General features: G+C 32.9%; 1 protein-coding gene across 2 annotated transcripts; it reads right to left on the bottom strand.

Annotated features, from left to right (window-relative positions):
- Positions 1–6,072: 6,072 nt before the first annotated feature.
- On the bottom strand, positions 6,073–14,450 carry LOC114389532 (fimbrin-2-like). Of its 2 annotated transcripts, none has more exons than XM_028350222.1 (15): positions 14,285–14,450; positions 14,061–14,161; positions 13,582–13,752; positions 12,477–12,718; positions 12,225–12,396; positions 11,429–11,467; positions 11,151–11,219; positions 10,950–11,066; positions 9,997–10,208; positions 9,518–9,676; positions 8,973–9,172; positions 8,683–8,840; positions 7,769–7,865; positions 7,036–7,127; positions 6,073–6,442 (listed from the first exon to the last, which is right to left on the bottom strand). In XM_028350222.1, the coding sequence occupies exons 2-15, from the start codon at positions 14,145–14,147 to the stop codon at positions 6,257–6,259; spliced, it is 2,001 nt and encodes a 666-aa protein (XP_028206023.1). In that variant the 5' UTR covers positions 14,148–14,161; positions 14,285–14,450; the 3' UTR covers positions 6,073–6,256. The 2 variants fall into 2 exon arrangements, with proteins under 2 accessions (XP_028206023.1, XP_028206024.1); XM_028350223.1 differs by lacking the exon at positions 14,285–14,450 and adding an exon at positions 13,872–13,978 and having other exon boundaries at positions 14,061–14,187.
- Positions 14,451–17,375: the final 2,925 nt, after the last annotated feature.

Here is a 17,375-nt window from a genome sequence, read left to right on the forward strand (position 1 = left end):
AATAAGGTCGTAAGCCATTAATGAAGATGTTGAACTAGATTGGCTCACTAAACCATGTGTAGGAGTCTTTCGGAGTAACTCGTGGAAGCGGTCAAGGGCTTCACTCGACGATTTCCATCTTCCTCTCAGCGTTCTTGGACTTCAGGAAGTACTTCTTCAGGAACTTTTCCACTACCTCTTCTCATGTATGCAAGTTATTCCCCTTGAATAAGTGAAACCATCTTTTTGCTTCGCCGTCCAAGGAGAAAGAAAATAGGTTGAGGCAGACAACATCTTCTGGCACTCCTGCTATCTTCACTATGTTACAGATCTCAATGTATTTGGCCAAATGTGCGTACGGATCTTCACACGATTGGCCATGAAACAAATATCCCTGGATCAGCTGGATGAGAGAATGTGGATATGAAATATTGGCTGCCTGCACCTCCTATCTGGCTATGCTGCTAAAATATTGAGGTGTAGCAGAGCTAGAGTAATCCTTTAGCATCATCCTCTATGGACGATCGTCTGCCATGATGCATTCTTCCAAAGGAACAAGTTTGTTTCCTCGCATACACAAAAGAAACAACTACCGTGCAGGTTATCACATAATAAAAATTAAAACTAAAAATAGTAATGTTTTTTAAGTAGAATAAAATAAGAGTGAATAAAGAAAAATTAAAAATGTTTTTTTTGAAAAATTAAATAAATAATAAAAAAATTAAAAGATATAACTGAATTTAAATAAAAAATAAAGAATGATTTCTCTCAAATTGGGATTTGTAACAACCAATTATGAAAACCAAAATCTCCGGCAACGGCGCCAAAAACTTGTTACTAGATTGACAAGTGTACCAATTTTATCACAAGTAGTAAAAATTAAAATGGAAGTCCAAGTGTCGAATCTACAGGGACTTTGGTTGTACTTAAGTGATGCAAGCCCAATTATTAAGCAATAAGAAGAAGTAAAAGAAGAAAAGATAAAGAATTGGAAGTGTGAAATTTGGAGTAAGGCAAAGAAAAAAAGAAAGATAACAAGAAAAATAAATAATAGTTTAAATGCGAAAAGATGAAGTCAGAATGCAATAATGTTGGGGGTCTAGTAGGCCAAAACTACTTATAATGTTAGGGGTCTACGTAATAAGTGATGGAATGACATGAGCTGTGTTAAAGTTAGCTGTATTTCATTTACATGATATGTATATCTATGTTGTCCTATTTTTCTCTATTAGTTAGGAATGTGATAACTCACTCCCTGTGTGTTGTTTGCGTTTGGATCTTGTGATGATCTCGAGCTTTGTGTTTGTGGGAGCAGATGATTAGGTGGATGATTTTGGAAAGCCTTATGCTAGAGGCTGCTGGAACACAATGCTCTAATAGGATGTGACATTGAGACATGGATTTCTGTAATATCTGCATAATGTTCTGAACATGTTATTTTATGTTATTCCGCTCTTTAACTTGTTTCCTTTTTAAAAAAAATGGATGACCTTGTTTTGGGCCAGAGCTGATGTAGCTCCATGTGGAGCTTGTAGGCCTTGGATCTTCTTCATCAATGGAGTCCTTTGCTTCTTGAATTTTAATGGCAACGGAATGGAGAAGAAGAAGAGTTGAGAGGATATGCCACTTCAAGGAGAAGATAAGTCAAGAAGAAGCTTACCACCATAGGAAGCCATGGATAAGAGCTTGAAGGTAGGAGAAGATGAGTAGAGGGAGAAGGAGAGAATGAGCATGAAATTTTGTGCCTCAAAAGAGGTTTGAACTTTAAAGTGTAATTCTCAAATGATCAAAGTTGAAAAAATGCACACACATGATCTCTATTTATAGCCTAAGTATCACACAAAATTAGAGGGAAATTTGAATTTCTATTCAAATTTGACTTGAATTTGAAATTGAATTTGTGGAGCCAAATTTTGGAGCCAAAATTTCACTAATTATGATTAGTGAAATTTATTTCACAACACACACATCAAATATTCACTCGATGCATGTGAAATTACAAAACTACCCCTAATACAAAAACTAGTCTAGGTGCCCTAAAATACAAGGGCTGAAAAATCCTACATTTCAAGGGTGCCCTACCTACATTATGGAGCCCTAAATACAAGGCCAAAAGATAATGAAACTTTAATCTAATATGTACAAAGATAAGTGGACATATACTTAGCCCATGGGCCTGAAATCTACCCTAAGGCTCATGAGAACCCTAGGGCCTTCTCTTGCATCTCTGGCCCAATCTACTTTGAGTCTTCTATACAATGCCCTTGTGGGATAGGATTGCATTAAGAGTTGTGTTTTATACCCTTATTTGATAAGTTTTTAATTTGGTGATTAACACTAATGTGAACCTTTTACCCATGTTACCAGATTGGCAAGTGTACCAATTTTATGACAAGCAGTAAAGATTAAAATGGAAGTCCAAGTGTCGAATCCACATGGACTTTGGTTGTACTTAAGTGATGCAAACCCAATTATTAAGCAACGAGAAGAAGTAGAAGAAGAAAAGATAAAGAATTGGAAGTGTGAAATTTTGAGTAAGGCAAAGAAAAGAAGAAAGATAACAAGAAAAGTAAATAATAGTTTACATGCAGAAAGATGAAGTCATAATGCAATAATGTTGGGGGCCTAGTATGCCAAAACTACTTATAATTTAATGTAGTAGATTTTCTCTAATTAATGAAATCCTTGTTTCCACCCGTATCTACTGAATTATCCTATTTCTGGTTTCCCGCACGAAGGACCTAGTTTATTTATCCTTTTTTCCCAAATTTCTTTGCATAAATAATATAACAAACCACATTAAGATAAGAGATGCAAAAATTCTTAAGCAAAATAAATGTCAATGTATTTCTAGCAATGAATTTATTTAGATAACCATCCCTAATTCTCTAGAAAATAATCATTCTTCTATTCATTACCATCTAAACATTATATGGGTGGTCATGCCATAATAACAGAAAAAGCATATAGAAGAATAATAGAAACATAATTGCATTAAATAGATAGTAGGGAAGAATTACATTACAAGAGTTTGGCCTCTAGGCTCCCAACAAAAAGGGGTTTGGCCTCTCATAGTCATTAGAGGCTTTACACTTCGGGAGCTAATGAAAGAAGGGGTTGGATGACTAATAGCAAGAAAAAGGGAAATGGATAAAAAACATAGAAGGGTTTTCCCTAAGGGATAGACTGAGGCTTTGGATAACTATGAGACTTTGTGTGTCTTTCCCTTTTACTTCTTCCTCCTTATATAGCCTTCAGGTAACTAAATTTTCACGCTAAATTCGCTCTTAGCGCAAGCCGCTAAGCACACATTTGGGCTTCACTGTGGGCTTTTTGCATGCTAAGCTTGTAGTGTGAGCTAAGTCTGCATCGCACTAAGCCAGTAGTGTGGGCTAAGCCTGGAGTACACGCTAAGCCTGCAATGCATGCTAAGTGAGTTGTCCAATTCTTCCAACTTTTCTTCAAGGCCTTTTTTTCCAAGTTTTTGTATCAATTTTTCCTCCAAAGCACTTGAAATCATCTTCTTTTGAATTCTGCCAATAAAAAATTGTGAAGATGTTAATTTCTTCATTATTTCCTTAAATACAATAATAAAGTAAAGAAATTACACTCATTTATTAGCCAAAATTGAGTATCAAATTTACTTATATTTCACAGTTATCAACCCATATGAGCTCCTTTAGGTTTGTTGAATAAAATAATTTTAATTAATTTTCTATTTTCATGTATGATATTACATAAATTTGTATGTAACACTATCAGAATTGGTATTAGCTGGTCGCGAATCATTCTATGTCCAACATTAGAAGGACGAGTGTTACCATAGGCATGTCCAATGGAATTGGAGTTAGACTGCTGAGATGAATAATTCTGAGAATTTGGATTAGGATTCGAGGGATCATGCAAAGTGGGAGAATAGCTTGGCTAATAGTATTTGTAATAGCAATAGTGGCAGTTAGAAGATGTGTGATTGTACTTCAAATAAAATGACATTGAAAGTCAACAAACCTTTCTTTGTGGTTGAGACCACCACCACCCTGATCATCGTGATTGAAATTACCTCCGTGACCAAAACCACCGCGAGAGTTAGACGAAAAATTCTCAGAATTAGGTTGCAATGCTTTGTTTAGCACATTATAGCCATCAAATCCATATGCAAGCGAAAAATTAAGATTAGTCTGTGTGTAGTTGATTGTCAATGAGTTAGAGAAACCATGCTTCTGAAACTTTTGAAGATGAGCTTCATGAGCTAATAACAACACTTCAACCGAAAGAGATTCAAACTTTCTTTCGATAAAAAAAGTCACAGAATGATAATCTTGAGGAAGACCTTCGAGGATCGCATTGATGAGCTCTTAAGGCAAGATCAAACTTCCAACAAAGGATAGAGAATCACACATAGCCTTGATTTTGAGAAGAAATTCACGCATAGGCTTGTCCACAAGCACTATCACATGTAGTTCGGTCTGCAATTGGCAAGCTCTTGCTCGTGTTTGTTTGTGAAAATGGTCATGGATTTTCTCCCAGACTTGATAAGACTGAATGCTTCCAAGCACTTGAAAAAGGATCAACTTCGAAAGAGTCAAAGCCATGTGAGTAGCACCCGATCCTACTACTCCAAGTCTTCATACATAGGATTTTCACGTCCGGTTGCATAATCTTCATTAGAGAGGAACCTTGGAAGAATTATCGGATTTGCTACAAACCGTTGAAGACGATGAGATTTGATCCCCGGTTCCACTGGTTGATGCCACATCAAAAAATTGGAATCATTGAGTTTCTCAGCAATGGAGTTTGGAAATGTGGGGGAGAATGTGAACTAATTGTTCAAAGAAGCCATAGTCGATCACACTAGGCTCTAGATATCATAATAGAATCTTAAGAGAAGATATTTTGATAAAAGAAAAAGGAAACAAAGTTTAGTTTCATTAACCCAAATAACTCAAGAGTACAAAACTGTTTATATAGACAAAGCTGTTAATTATGACAACTGTAATTAGTTGTCATTAACTAACTAACTATCTTAGTGAACTAACCCACTTAAGACTTAACTAGACTGCAGTTGAATGACTGCAGCTCTCTTACAATACTCAATAAATTTCATATTATTATGTATGAGTTGTGCATGGTTCGTCAAACATGGTACACAATAAAAAGTTGTCCTCTAACATGAGCACTTGCCATGTACTGTTCTCTCTGTGTCGAACCCCAATGTGCATCAAACAGACCATTACATTACTGCTAGTCAAATAATGCCTCTTTAATTACAAAATTAAGTAAATTTGGTCACTTCTATAATTTTATTCTAATTGAAGCCTTCAAATTATTTTTATATCTACATATTTAGATGCTTATGATGGATTGGAGATATAAAAATTAGAAAGATCGTACAAAATGTGCTTATTAGAATTTGAAGTGCAAAAAATTTGAGTGAAATTTGATATTTTGGTATGCTATTAAGGTTGTGTTTGCAAAGAGAGAGATAAGTTACCAAAGATGGAAATGGGATAGAAACATTTGGTTAGTTAGTACAATTTTGGATATTAAACTTACAAATTTCTCTCTTTACGGTTGTAGTAAAATTGATTTTTTTTGCAAAAAAAAAAATCAATGTTTTGCCAAAAAAAAAATTAGATCCAAAAATCAATTTTCTTTGACACAAAATATTAATTCTCATGTATTCTCTTAAACCAAACAAAACAACATATCATTTTATTTCTATTTGATTTCTTCTTTTTCAAATTATCTCTCTTTTATTTCTATCTATCATATATTTTTCCTCTAAATCAAACCCAACCTAAAGTATTTTGTTCTACAAACTCTTTATGTAGAGAATGCTAACCTATACACGAATACGTCTAAGTAAGCAAAATGCCTTTTTAAATTACTTATTTTGTTAACAGAAAGAGTTTTACTCTATTAATAAACTAGTCGCCTATCTGTTTAAAACTTTCGTTGCATTTGGAATCCTATTATTCATAAAAAAGTACAAGTATGCTTAAATCGTTTCTGGTTAATACTGAATGGTCAGTAGTTTTTTTTTTTTTTTTTTTCCTTTCATAAGTGGACATGGAAAAAAGCACTTCACATAAGTGACGTTTCAAACTGGCAAAAAATAAAAATAAAACCCCCACTATTTACATAGTTGCTTGAACAAAATTTGCTTTGAAACCATTAAATTAACTAGTGTCATACATTGATCTTTTGATCAACTAAAAAGAGTGGTTATATATATATATATATATATATATATAACGGTTTCACTCAAGGCATATATTTATATGTTCCCATTCTCATCTAGTGATGAATCAGAGGCAGAGTCATCTAGTGTTGAGTTTGATGTAGTCTCCAATTGACCCCCACTCTCGTTATCGGAAGTTCCCACTGTCCTTTCTTCATGAGGGTGTTTTAGGCACCAAGACATTATACTAGCTGTTAGTGTAAGGATCATTTTTGGATTCACCTGAAATTGTGTAACAGCATTGTCATAAAGTAAGCACTGCACACAAAAAGAACTTAATTGGAATGCATTAACAATGTAAATGTTTTTTTTAAGGTTTTTTATACTATTATCCAATCATGAATTGCCATATAAATAAGAGTTAAAATTTGATATAATGTCAATGGAAAGAATTTTAAAGTAATTATTATAAAAAGAAAAAACCATTTTATCATATATGACCATTTATGATGGGATAATAACGTAAACAAGCATTATAGGCATTTGAAAAGTAATTACAAAATGTTGATTTTTAAAATAATTATTTTAAAACTCATATCTAGGATGCTTTTAATTGGTTGATATAGTATAAAAAAATGTTTACACTAACAGTGCATCAAAATCAAACTCAAATGAGAAAAAAAAGTCAAATCTAGTTAGAAATGACATGGACTAATATGCTATTTGACTATTTTTGAAGAAATTCCCTAAAAAGTGCGCGTGTATTAGGTTGAAGGTTCAAACCACAACTGAATGTTTCAGCAGTTTTAAATAATAATAATAATAATTTTTTCTTAACAAAGAAAAGCGCAATATTAGTATTGATTCCAAACTACCTCAGTGATGTCTTCAGGAAGCAGGAATATAGAACATCCAAGCTTTCTTGCAATACTGATAATGTAGGTGGCGTTCATCTTTTTCTCTTGGTCTGCAGGAAGCATGTAATACAAAAGTTATAGGAATGTAAACCAAGATAAAGGCAAAAGTGAGGAATGTCCCCACAAGGCCACAACAATTTTTTAGTTCATTCCATGTGGCAGACAGAGATAACCTCAGCTAGAGACAATTTCATGATTTACATTAATCAATCAAGTCAAGAACACGATATATTGCAGAAGACTAAAACAGCTTATTTTATCTGCCAATCAAACTTTTCCAATCTAGATGTGTGCCACTCAGTTACAGTAAATAATTCAAGGTTAAGTGTTGATCCACTCCTATATATTAAGTTAGATCATACAGTGGTTTTAATCATGAAGTATGACTGTAGGTTTGACAAGTGATGAAAGTTTTTCATATTTCAATAATTTCAGAAGCAGCCAATTCCTATCATCAAAAGTTGTTGATTGTCACAAAACATAAATTTCCCACATACCACCATTTCGCATTAAATTAGACAGACATGATATAAAGCCAATATTGCTTAAAGAATGTGATCAGAAAAACATCTAAAGCAATAAAAGAATCCAATGCAAGAAAAAGAGGTCATGCCTATAAAAGAAGCACAAGCAATTGGAATGTGTGGTTCGAAAACAAGCACAATATTGAAAGGGTAAAGAGAAAACATACAGGTTACTCCCTTTGTTACAAGACCCCAATTTACAGCTCTGGGTGTCACTGAACTTAGAAGCTCAAGGAAAAATATTCCATCTGATAAACTTTTATCCTGAAATTTGAAATTGTAATAATTTATTTAATAACTTATTCTGTAATCATTTAAAACCTGAACACATGCTACAAGTCAAACATGAAAAATGCAGCATAGATTATTTACCAGAAAAGAATTATACTGGGTAAACAAAATTATTCTGAACACTTGGCCAGGCTATCATGTGGATTTCAATATTTTGCAAGTCAATTAATCCAAGATATTTTAGATTATAGTATGGTGAAGGTTAAAAAAGCTACTTCTGGAATATTTAGATTCTGTTCAAGATTAACATTATCTAAAGGCAGTATTTTGAATTTCAATGTTCACTACAAAATACAGATAAAATCACATGCTTAAGCAATTTTTGTTTATTGCAATATGCTAAAGAAAATTGTTTTTGGCAATTTTACCAATCCTACTATTCTCAAGGTTTTTTTTGTGTGCCAAATTTACGTACACGAGAATGCTCCTCCACAAAGCAAGCATCAGATTCAAAATTTCACACTCAGCATCTACAAAATGCCTTGGCACAAATAATGGCTACATATTGGTCATTATGCTGCCCCAGACCGATATCTCCTGTCAAGAAAAGTATCTCTTGGCAAGGTTTGTCCATGTGCATGAGTCTCAATAGAATACTATGCTGGTGTCATTTGATCCATGTAGCCAAGTGGAAAAAAGGTAGGTTTTTGTTGTTTGATCACTAAATATGTTTTTCAACGTTACCACATACCAATTAAAATTAGCATTATTAACAAAGAAAATGTGGCTAAAAACTAAATCAATGAGCAGATGCTTGAGTGAAAGGACTATAAAGGTACAATTTCAATACCTTAAAACTGTCCATGCGGCTTTGGCTTCTGGAGCTGCTAACCTTGCTGTTGGCCCACTCTAAAATATCAGCATCATTTATTTCCTTTCCACGAGAGTAAAATCTCAAGTTCTTGAGAAGTTGTAGGATATTGTATCGCATCAATTGCCACAAATAAGCTAAAAAAATCAAATAGTATTTGATTTAGTCTCTGTATGTGTGATCATTGAATTTAGTGGGGTATGATCAACAGATTAATTGATTAACTACAAGGTAAGTAGTAACAGCACGAAATTTGGAGGTCAACCTACCTAGTATTAATTTTTTATTTCCCTGCACAATGTCATTTCCAGCAACATTTACCAGCGAAAATTTAAGCTGTTTCCCTATTTTCACAACTTGGTTGCAGTTCTCCACTTTTCTAAATGGCATCTTAATCGGAGGCTTATTAGCAATCTTCCAATTGACAATCCCTGGCGACACCTTGTCAAGAGTCTCTAGAAGAACCCACCTGTAAAGAACCAGCATCATCACAACTCAATGGATAATAAAGATTAAAAAACAACTGTGAGGTCTGCTACATTAATAACACAATGTCATTTGACTCGGTTAAAGACCAAATAAAGTCTGCATGAGTTATCTATGACAAAATAATTCCAATATAGCAAATGCAATTAAAAGGAATTACATTACTTAACTAAAATATGAACTGTAAAGAGAATAAAAGTTATAGCAAAAAACAATCAATTGTAAATGACAACTAGTTTCAATTCTATACAAAACCTTATAACAAACCAATTCAAGCATAATATAGAATGCAAATAAGAGAACTAGTAAAAATGTTAGAGATATTCACCCATTTCGGAGATCCTCGAAGACATTGTTGATATATGTTGAATTTCCAAAGCTATTCATCCAAAGGCGAAATGCTCTTTCTTCTCTAGAGTCTTGGGTGTCATCTGGAAATGTCTCAAGGAGAGACATCTGTTGTTTTGTCTGGGCTGAAAGTCCATTCCTACAAGAGGGAAGTTGAGTTAGTAGGCATATATATCTTAAAAACCAAAAATAAAAATCGGGTGTATTCAAACTTATCAGACCTTGACCACAATTTAGCTAAGGTCTGATATTTTACTAAAGACTTAATTGTCTGTTAAGTACACCATATGCCAAATAGACTGAAGTCAATAAAATAACTACTGATAAAAACAAATAAACAGTGAATGAAAGCCCGAAATTAAGTTCCATTTTTTTTTGCTTTATCCATCCACAACCCAAAAATGAAATGATTTACATGCTTAATAATATAATACTTGAGAAGAGGATGGTTATTCTCACCTGTGCTGGAAAATATGAGCAACAAAGGCAAGATTAAGATTTGGGGATCCTTCCACTATGTCTCTCGCAGTTAAGTATCGCTTGCAACCCATCTTATCAGCATGTTCAAGAACTAACTTTGCTCTTTCAAAGGGATTTTTAACTGCCAACGTGGAGAGATTAGTGTGTTCAGGTGCAAGAACATTTAGAAGGTGTGCATAAGCCTCAGCATCCTGCAGTGTCCGAACCATAGAAGTGCAATAAGTAGCTATTTACAAGAAATGCTTTGAGAAGCTTCATTTATAATTAATGCCTACACTAACTTGACTTATAAATTTCCTATACTTCCAATGACTTAAGAATTAACTACTTTTCAACTTGAAAACGAAGACAACAAAAGGTAGATTATGAAATAATGATTCCTACACCAGACAATAGATGGCTGCAGTAGAAGTGGTCTACAACTCGGGCAAATTTAACCTGTCAGGGTTTGAATCTAGGAGTTGCCAATCTAGGAAGGCTTTATCTAACTGTCATCCATAGCCCAAAAGTTTGTCACTTTGTCTCACAGCTATGTCTGTGGGGATACTGAGCAACGATTAAGTAATATTCCTACAATAAATGAGTTTCTTTTTATAATACTAGTGTGTCTATATCCATACAGAGGTATGGCTCAGGTGTTCAAGCTGACAATTTTCTTTTTAATTGGACAAATAATGAGTAGTGTGCTCAACATGTGTCGAACAGGTATTAGGAAAGTGTTGGCATCCAAAACATTCAGCCATTACCAGACTTCAAACAAGAGAAGTGTCTTCACTTCATGGATCAAATGATCAAATTATTATTCTAGAGGAAGTGAACGAAACACAACTTTTGCATTGAGATAGTACTGAATGAACAGTGATTCTAGTTGTCCAAAGCAAATGATAGAATATAAGTACATTTACTTTTCACCAAATTAAGAACTCAATTACCTTCACATCAGAGGAGAAATTAGTGACAATCTTCTTGTACCCTGCTTTTTTCAAATGGAAATTCATCCACCTCAACAAGATTTTTTCTGGGGGTAGATTCATGAACTCTTCCATATCCTGTTAATTTTTTAAAACAAAAATTAAGGCAACATATACAATAAATAATGGAAATATGAAAAGATGAAGAAATAAAATATTTACCTTACTGTCATCAAGCAGCTCAAGCAGCTGTGGAGTTTTCTTCAAATCGAGGTCCGCCAATAATTGTATCTAATTTATCACCACCATTAGGAATGTCAAAAGCAGGCACCACAAAATGTAACATGCATTATGCAGTAGTGACCATTAATTCCATCAACCCAAGAATTAGACTAAATAACAACTTTCCACTTTCCAGATTTACTTGTAGGATAGGATGAAAGTTTTTACAAATTTAAACCAAAAGGTCATAAACTTGTGTATAATCAATGATTGTTTACCTTAATAATCTGAGAAATCACCCCAAGCACCAGATGACGCTGAAATGAGAACAAAAACATATTAGATTCCACTTCATGTGAAATTCACTACCATGATCAAATACTAATGCACAAAAATGACTGGGTAAAAAAATTCTCGAGATATCTTGATCAACTCACTTATCACACAGATAAATCTTGACCCCCTTCTTATCACATGCATCATGTTTTTCACTTGGCAAACATCTCAAACACAATTGTTCATATACCAGTTCAACATAGTTTAGGCACATGGGTGTCTTAACCTAACTTTTTAGCTCTTTAATCATTAGGCACATGGGTCTCTTAGCAGAACTTTTAAGCTCTTTGATTTAAGAAAACGTCATATAGATGGGCAGAACATGAATCTACAGCTGGTCTGCTATTTTAAGGCGAACTTAGATTATGCTAGTAAAGCTGATGTACATCAAACAGGATTAAATTTAATAATGCAGAAACTTCCTGAGTCCAATATAACAGAATACTTTTAGTAATCGCCATCATAATATCCTATTTCATGTGTAGCATTGCCAAAAAGAATAGAGAAAGGCTTTGACTGTAAAAAAATGTAGCATGCTATAAAGATACTTTACCAGCATTCGGAATCATTTAAAAAAAGGGGTAACTTGATTGAGAATTACTTTGATCGAGAAATAATCAAATCTGACCAGATTTCATTTATAAATTAAATTAAATCTTAAATTTTGTGGTTCTGCAGTGTACATGCCCACAATAATTCTGCTTTTATGGGTGGAAACTAGAAGGCCTACAAACATACCCTTCCTTCAATGAAGTCCTGAGTGCCAATGTTGACCACTGTACATCCAATTGCTTTAGCAGAGTTGAGGCAAAGTGTGTGATTTTCATTCCTTTCCCATGGATTGAGTATTCTTTTTGTATTGATCGCCCGTTCGTCGATGGTCCCTGGAACTGCTACATTGATAAGCTTGCTGCAACAGCATGTAACTCTTTTTAAAATAAAATCTCCAAGAACAGTGGAAATAGTAAACCAAGTGAAAATGAACAGTACCAAAGAAGAACACCATCTTTTGCAATTTCAAAGAGCTCATTGGTTGAAGGGTCAATAGGAAGATATTTCTTGAGGAACTCATCTTGTGCTAGATAGTGATTTATATGTGCTACATATGATGCTTTCTCTGATTCACTTATTGTGTGAAGCAATGTGGTTGTAGCTGCCTTGAGGAACGCTGACGAGTTCTTTGGACTACTTCCGGTTCTAGAATTCACAAATGTTTGGAGTTTCAAGTAGACCTGTCATCATTATATTATATCACTATTACAAGTTATCCTTGGATCAAAATTTAACCTGATCACAATAGCTGAAATTGTTCTAGTATGTTTCTAGTATTTTTCTACTCTTGAGATGAACCAGTCCCAAACTTCATTCCTTATACTGTCTGGTTACTATATCAATTAAAATACTCCACAATATGGTTATACATTTACAAAAGATGCAACCAGTATAATTAGAAAAATCAATGGAAATTTCAGCAAAATGAAGGATGAAAAGGTGCTTTTGAGTTTAGGGAGAAAAAAAGGAAATTGGTAAGAAAATTAATAAAAATGAAAAATATCCTTTAAATGCCATTTGGATTAGATTTATATCAGCACTAAAATCTAAAATTGCACAGCCTGATGCAATTTCACTGAAGGAAGCTTTTTTTATTTTATTTTTCATTCTGGCAAACTATTTGGGTTGTCAAACAAACAGGCTATAAGTGAAGGTTTCAAACGAGAAAAATCAAAAACCATATATACTTTTCTACTTATTCCTCTCTTCTATTTTTTATTGTTATCTTTTTTGTTGTACTAATAAATAAAGAAAACTCTAAATCAACCGGCTGATCTTTGATCATCATCTGGGCTCTAAAGCAACAGAAAACACCTGTTTCAATTCGCATATTCTTCTCCTATTTCAATGATATTGAAAAGATTTAAGATTGGCAAAGAAGAGAACAGTAATGGATCAGATAAAAAAGAATGAAAACGAAAAAGGTGATGCGTAGTGTAGAATGTAGATATCGAATTTCGAAAAAGCCAAAAGATCCACCACCCTCAATAGGTTGATACCTGAACAGATGATTAGCAAATCAAGATTACAAAATAAAACTCACCTTGAGAAACAATTCAAAATCAACCTCCTCTTCAGTGTTCTGATACACATCCTTCACGCAAGAAGCTCTCTCTTCCTCACTCAGATTCTCTCCCACCACCTTCAACCTTGACATCTTCGAAGCCAAATCCGCAATCACAAGCCTCCCACTTTCCCTCCTCATGCTCATGAACTACACAAACACATATCAATCACACACTGATCATAACATGACCCAAATGCCCAATCAACACAACATCAAAAATCCAATTTCCAATAAAAAACATGAGATTCAAACATGTTTTAGCTCACCCCACAATGGGATTGCAACCAAGATCAAGTTTTTAAAAAACAGTTTACGACCGCGATTTTGGCCACAACATCAAGGCTTTTGGGGTCTTCACATCAGTCGTATTTATCTACAATTTCCCACCATATCAAAAACCGTGACAAAGCTGCAATCGCGACCGCAATTTGAAACCTTAACCAAGAGGAACTTACATGGGACTTTAAGCTACGAAGCTCCACTTGTGTGAACTGATTCTGAAGCCATGGATCTGAAACAAGAATCCCCCAGTGACCAGACATGTCTTCAGCGTCTTCTGTTTCAACCAGAAAATGAATCAATATGGGAAATGAAGAATAACTGTATGAGAAGAAGAGAGAAATAAAACTTCAAAAGTGTATGTAATGTATTAATGTAACTCTGTAATGCAATAATGTACCTATTTAACTAACACTTGCTTCTTTTTTTTTTTTCTATCTCAATGTTACTCTTTCACTTTAGTCTTAAAAAGGCTTCTTCAAGAGTGGTGGTAGGAATGAAGAAAGGTGTGTGTGAAGTGAGAGAGTTGCCAATGCCAACACTACGGGACAGTTCAGAGTTGTCAGAGTTCAAAGTTGTTCTGTGAGAGAGAAAATCGAGAAAATTCAAATTATTATTACAATAATGTCCTAAGTTTGAACTTCCTAACATTTGGGGTGGGACCCTCTTCGTTGCCCGTTAAAAAGACATTTTTAAATTTTTACTTCCATGTTTAAACTTGGTATCGCCTAGCAATACATAGTTGAATTTACCCGGGTAAAATTAAGTTCAGATTTCTTAAACAATAATTCGAGTTTGAGTTTTATAAAAAAAAGTGATTAGGAGAAATTTTTTAATTAAATATGATCAATTATATTTTTTAATAAAAATTAATTATCAATAAAATTGATAAATATTTCATATTAATATTATGGTAAAAAAATCTGATGTTAATATTCTTTTTGTCAAGTTACATCGGCGTAAGTTGTTGTATTAATTTCAACTGTTACAAGTGTTTTTTTTAAGTGAAGTTACCGAACCTTGAAAATTAGACGTGTTGCTCTTTATGTTTAATTTCATATTTAATTATATGGACCATATGGCTGATACTTTCCACTAAATTTTGGACAACTAGACGATAGTTTTGGGATTTATATTTGACTTTATTCTGATTGACGTTTTGCTGTAACAAAATTAGTGCGTGTTTGAATTAATTTCTTTTAAAATTACGATTTTAAGAGTTTTAAAACGAAAATAATTATTGTTTTATAACAACAAAGCCATATATACAAATGTTAGGCCCCGTTTGATTTTCAGATAATTTTAAAAACAAAATGTATTGGGAAAAATTAGAGTTAAATTGATTTTTAATTTAATTTCTAAATGGTTTTACATTTATTATCAAACTAAGAAAAAATATTTTGTGAATTTGATTTTTTGTTTTAAAATATATATTTTAATTATTGTCACAACTACCATCGTTGCTGTCACCTCCGCCACCACCACACTCTATCATTGTTGTCTTCACCACTATTATCATCACACCACTATTATCACCATCGTTGTTACCTTCATTGTCATTCTCATTGCCGCTATCACCATTTCACCCAATCATTGTTGTCGTTGTTATCATTACCATTCTATTACTGCTATCACCCTTATCACCGTTATCGTCACCACTACCACCACACTATCGTCACCACAACCACCATTACATTCTTGTCTTTGTCACTATTCTACCCCATCACTATCCATAATTTTAAAAATCGAGCTGGTGATTGATCTAGTCAAGGCATTGGATGACTAAGTCAATGGTTAAACTAGTAGGTCACTTAATTGACCTGCATTATCTAACTATTTCCTTCCTTAGGCGTGATTCGACCCAAGTTGCACTAGGTTCAATGCATAATTGATATAATAGAATAAAATAAGATAAAACGGTTGTCTCATTTTATCTATTTTCAGTGACATTTTCTTAAAAACTAAAAACAATGAGTAAAACAAACTCAAATTTTAATTTTTAAAAATTTTAAAACTAAAATTGAGAAACCACTTCAAACGGAGTAAATTTTCGACATAAAGATGTTAGTTTGGGGTTCAATTTTTTTCTAAAGCAGGTTTAATTTTGACTTCTTCTTTTGAAGTTTTGTTGAAAGGAAACTAGTGTATATTGACGGGTAATCATGTTTTTCAAGTATGTAGTTAATAATTTAATTTTTAGGTTATATGTATAAAAAAAATATGCTGAAAAAAGTTAATTCTTTAAAAAAATTTCAATGTTTTAGAGGATTAGTTTTTAGTTTCAATTAAAGAATATTCGGAGTTCAAAAAAGAAAATTAGTGTGTTTGAATTAATCTATTTTAAAAATATAATTTTATAAGTTTTAAAGTAAAAATACCAATTAGAAAAGCAAATCTATATATACAGTCTGAGATGCAAGCACCATATTACTTTTGTAGTTCATCGTAATTATATCGTTATTTTATTCGAAATATTGAATTATTTTTATAATTATTCGTCATTTATCTTTCATATCATGATTCCTTAAATTTATATTTATGGCAAAAGTTGAAAAGTTTAACTATTTTATTTAAATGCATTAAATAAAATGAGGGCAAGAAATTTAAGTTTAATAAAAGCTGAGTTAAAACTTTCTTTATTGTTTGAAAAACTTTCCATTTCATGACATAACAGCAGCACTTATTATTGTGAGCTGTTTTAATAACTCTAGTGTTGCGTTTTTGTTTTATTTGAGTTTTATAATTAGGTTACTAAATTTTTAAATCATTTTTATGCTTAACCATATTTCTATTAAGGTTCTGTTAAGGATAAGACCTAATTAATTAGTTTTCTAAAACAATTTGGAGACCTATTGAACAATTAAATTAATGATTTGATCTTTCAATTATTTCAAAATTTTCAATGAGATATATGAAATTCATAACTGAAAATATGTTTAAGGAAAATTATTTAAGGGTTAAAAGAGCTAATTGCAAACTTTTAAAATACAAGGACCTATTAAAAAAATCCTCAAATAATTCAAAAACTTCAAATTATTTAAATCTTTAAACAATTGATACATGATATCCTTTAGAATTTAGATTTAAGATTTTATCAATCAAGCTAATAATATATTAATAAATAGCTGATAGTGATAGTATGAAGGTCTTTTACACTATTACACTAAGTACATCTAATGTCATCACTTGTATATCAGTTATTAAAAAACCAATATAGAAAGTGATGCAATGACATTTTTGCAACTATATGAAAGTTGTTAACATTGGTTCCTACAAAACTCATGCAAGACATGAATTGTTAACTTCAGTTTTGTAGAAAGCAATGTATGATTTGCATTTTTAACATCAGTTCTATATAAATTGATATTGAATTTGCATCTAAAACTTACACAATGTCTCAATTCAATCATCCTCACTCGTTCCATTCATCTTTCTCTCTCAAAACCCTAATGCCTCTACCAGCTAGATGCCTCCTCCACCACCACCTCGTG

This window comes from Glycine soja, chromosome 16 (genome assembly GCF_004193775.1).
Source record: "Glycine soja cultivar W05 chromosome 16, ASM419377v2, whole genome shotgun sequence".
Taxonomy (NCBI): Eukaryota; Viridiplantae; Streptophyta; class Magnoliopsida; order Fabales; family Fabaceae; genus Glycine; species Glycine soja.